The 4,007-nt window shown below is 43.4% G+C and overlaps 1 protein-coding gene across 1 annotated transcript; it reads left to right on the top strand.

Moving 5' to 3' along the window:
- Positions 1–31: 31 nt before the first annotated feature.
- On the top strand, positions 32–4,007 carry LOC310714754 (uncharacterized protein C4orf46 homolog). Its single transcript, XM_083520380.1, has 2 exons — positions 32–261; positions 2,792–4,007. The coding sequence occupies exons 1-2, from the start codon at positions 133–135 to the stop codon at positions 2,945–2,947; spliced, it is 285 nt and encodes a 94-aa protein (XP_083376506.1). The 5' UTR covers positions 32–132; the 3' UTR covers positions 2,948–4,007.

Genomic DNA, 4,007 nt, shown 5'->3' with positions numbered 1-4,007 from the left:
TTTTTGTAGGCGGAGCTCCAGCTGTGTCGTCACGGGCGAGTGGGCGTGGCTTTGAACTCGCGCCTCCCGCCTCCCACACAGCCCGCGGCAGTTGGCGAGGAAGCGAGTGGCGGTTATTTTGAGTCCGGCGGGATGGCGGAGGCGCCGACTGTGACTTCTTCCGCGGCCAGGAGCGCTCCCGGCCGAGCCACGCCACCCCTGGAGCAGCTGGCGGAGCCGCCTCGCGGGTTACTGGAGACGGTGGAGATGCAGCTGGGAGACGTGAGTCTTCTTCCTCCCTTCGGGGTTTTGTTCTGCTGGGCCCTTGTTCTTCAAGGCCCTTGGCATTCTCCTATCACACAGTATATGGGTTGCTGCACGGAAGGCCACAAGTCTTTGCCCTTCCTCGTGTCTGCACGTGTGAGTGGCCCAGCAGCATCGGGGATATGTGCAATCCTATATATTTCTTATTAACCCCCCCCCCCAACGTCTTGTTCCGGGGGGGGGCTATTGGGTTGTTGTTTTTATTGGGTGGTTGTTTTTGTTTTTATTAGGTATTTTGTGTTTTTAAATCTTGATTTTTTTCTGTGAACCGTCCTGAGACACCCCCCCCGGGTATAGGGCGGTATATAAATTCAATAAATAACAATAATAATAATAATAATGAAATAATAAAATGGCTTGCGAAGGGGGAGGGAAATGCAATCAGAAATAAAAATCCTGCATAGATAAAAAGAGTGCAGAAGCACTAAAATGGTAAAACTCAATCATCATCATTGGAGGTAACAATTCAACATAGCATTATTTTTTAAAGCATCATTTCAGAGGGAGGGAGGGCTCTCTCCTAATAAACATCCCTGGGACCCCACTGCAGAGAAGCCAAACCTGGTTGATCAGTATACAGTAGTACCTCAGGTTACATACGCTTCAGGTTACATACGCTTCAGGTTACAGACTCCGTTAACCCAGAAATATTGCTTCAGGTTAAGAACTTTGCTTCAGGATGAGAATAGAAATCGTGCTCTGGCGGTGCAGCAGCAGCAGGAGGCCCCATTAGCTAAAGTGGTGTTTCAGGTTAAGAACAGTTTCAGGTTAAGAATGGACCTCCAGAACGAATTAAGTACTTAACCCGGGGTACCACTGTATAAGTATTAGCAGTTGCCTCCACCTCTTGGAGAAGAGGTCTGCACAGAAGAGGATTATCTCCCCCTTCAGTAAGCAAAGATGAGTAAAGTGAACTGAACTTGCTAGAGATGTTGCCATTTTTTAAATGTCTGGCATGAGATGGGTGGTAAAGTGATTGTGGACCACTTGACTATTGTGTACGGAATTGCGGTTCCTCTAAAGGAGCAGGTGCTCCTTTGGGTTGGGGCTACTCCTGGAAATATAGCTGCCACTAAAGGCTCAAGCAACCTCTGTGGCTTTGGTATGTCACCGACAGCTGCATCTGAATTGGGATCACTTGACCACTGTAGTCCACGCACACTGGTAACCACGAGACTGGATTACTACAATGTGCTCTACATGGGTTTGGTCCAGAAACTCCAGTTGGTGCAGAATGTAACAATTAGGCTGCGGATGGGAGCAGATGGGTGACAGCATGTAACACCTGTGTCAAAACATCTGCTCTGGCTGCCCATATGCTACTGGGCCAGGTTCATGGCTGTTGTGTTGATTTACAAAGCCCTGAACAACATGGGTCTAGGTCTAGGACATTTTAAGGGCTATCTGAATCCTTATACCCCAGCTTGATCACAGACCATCCAACTCACCTAGAAGTTAGGCATTTACTGTTGATAGTTCCATGCTCTGGAAAACTCATCCATCAGAAGTTTGGCAGACATCCATACTTGCTTTTGACTTTTCAGGTGTACTTACATGTCTTTGCCAGTCATTTTTGATAAACTGTATTATTTTGATGATGTTTTATGTTTCAACATTGTATACCATCCTGATATTTTATGATATGTTGGTATAGAAATACTTTTATAAATAAAAGAATACAACAGATGAATCAACTAACTGAAGCTTTTCGAGTTCTCACAGTTTTAATCTGTTGGGCATATTTCTTTAGATTTTAAGGCTATTTGTTTTCTTATGTATTGTAATAATAGGGATTAAGCAAAGAAAAATTACCGTATTTTTCGCCCTATAGTATGCACTTTTCGCCCTATAGGACGCACTTTCCCCCCTCCAAAATTGAAGGGGAAATGTGTGTGCGTCCTATGGGGCGAATGCAGGCTTTCGCTGAAGCCTGGAGAGCGAGAGGGGTCGGTGCGCACTGACCCCTCTCGCTCTCCAGGCTTCAGGAAGCTATCCGCAAGCCTTGGGAGCCCGCGGGAGTTCCCACCGGGCTCCCACGGCTTGTGGAGAGCTGCCTCTATCCCAAGCCTGGGGCGCGCTGAGCAGTCATGCCCCGGGCTTTGGGTAGCTCTCCGCAAGCCGTGGGAGGGCTCCCACGGCTTGCGGAGAGCAGCCTGTTCTGGGGGCTGGGGGAAGCTCGGGCTTCCCCCGCCCCAGCCCCGCGCCTGGGGGGGAAATAAATTTTTTCTCCCCCCCCAAAAAACAACAACAACTAGGTGTGTCCTATGGGCCGGTGCGCCCTGTGGGGCGAAAAATACGGTAAAGAGGGCCTTTCTTCCAATGGAAAGAGGGCCTTTCCTCCACCATCAAATACGTGTCCTTGGAAGGAAGATTGCTATTAGATATGGTAGCTAGAAAATGACATTTTAATGGACTGAATTTTATCTTGGACAAAAAGTAAACTCTAATAATAATTGCTGCGGAAACTGAAAATTTCTTTTTATTGCAGGCAGCATTTTCACTCACCAAGCTTTTGGAGGCCACGTCTGCAGTGTCAGCCCAGGTAGAAGAACTTGAAACCAAATGTACTGAACACGCTAGATTTCTTAAAACATGGCGGAGTCTTCTAAAAGAAGGATACAATTCCCTGAAACCCACAGAGTGATTTGAACACCCATACAATGTTGCTGTTTTAACTGTTTAAGGAAACCAAAGGCAAGACTGGCCAACAGCACATAACACTTTTTACTACCTTCATATGGAGAGATAGAACTACTTCAACAAGCCTTCATTTTAAATCTGCAAAGAAAAAACAGAACGGTGGTTTTTAACTTCATACTACAAACAAAGCAGCTCCCTTAAATACCTTGAAGCATGCTCACCATACTGGATAATTTGTTCCTAGGGAACGACTGTAAAAATAGTTTTCTTAAAGGGCTGGAGATCAGACTGAAATAGTGATTAAGAGTTTCATTTGACTGTTACTTGGAATTTTACTAGTTATGGATGACTGTAACACCCATAGAATTCATTGTATAAGCTCTATGGACTGTTAGGCTAAAATATTTAATTGTATGGAAAACAGCAGTGTTTAATCCTTTTAAACTAAGTAACATTCAACACTTTCTTCCCTAAAGAGGTGTGACTATGGCTGTCTGGAAACTGGTTGCTGTTTTACTTAGTCTCTTGACTGTTTCAATATATTCTTAAGAAGTTTTTAAATCATATTTTTCTATCTTGAACATGTGATCAGAGTATGTTTTGACAAAATAAACTGAGTATAGAGTCTTCTGCATGATAGATCATAGAATTTTATCTCCTGCTAAAAGATGCAATTTCTCTTATTTATTGTGCAGTTCTAATGACATACAGGGTTCAAATATATATGACAGTGTGTAATCTTTTACCAGCATATTGTAAATCTGATACTTTGAATATGAATTGAGGAAACAATGTTATTTGTAAACAAGGACTGTATGCAAATTAATTTAGTTGCATTAAGCCCCATTGAAAGGAATATGATGATTTCATTAGTACTTTGTACAGATCGAAATCACTGGGTAAATACAGGTAACATTTTGGATCCAACCCAATTACCTGCCTTTTGTTTTCATCCTGGAAACAGCATTTAAGTAAGTTAAATAACAGGAAAACAAATAATTACATTTCCAAATAAATTCAGTGTATCTAAGTGTTACTGTATTAATAAAGTATATTGGTATAAG

Source organism: Podarcis liolepis (assembly GCF_965112155.1).
Source record: "Podarcis liolepis genome assembly, chromosome: 9".
Taxonomy (NCBI): domain Eukaryota; kingdom Metazoa; phylum Chordata; class Lepidosauria; order Squamata; family Lacertidae; genus Podarcis; species Podarcis liolepis.
The sequence above is the reverse complement of the archived record's forward strand: the minus strand, read 5'-3'. Positions and strand labels throughout refer to the sequence as shown.

Coding starts and splice junctions, on each gene's coding strand:
- LOC310714754 (XM_083520380.1), top strand. CDS start 133: ATGGCGGAGGCGCCGACTGTGACTTCTTCCGCGGCCAGGAGCGCTCCC. Junction 262..2,791: donor TGGAGATGCAGCTGGGAGAC/GTGAGTCTTCTT, acceptor TTTTTATTGCAG/GCAGCATTTTCACTCACCAA.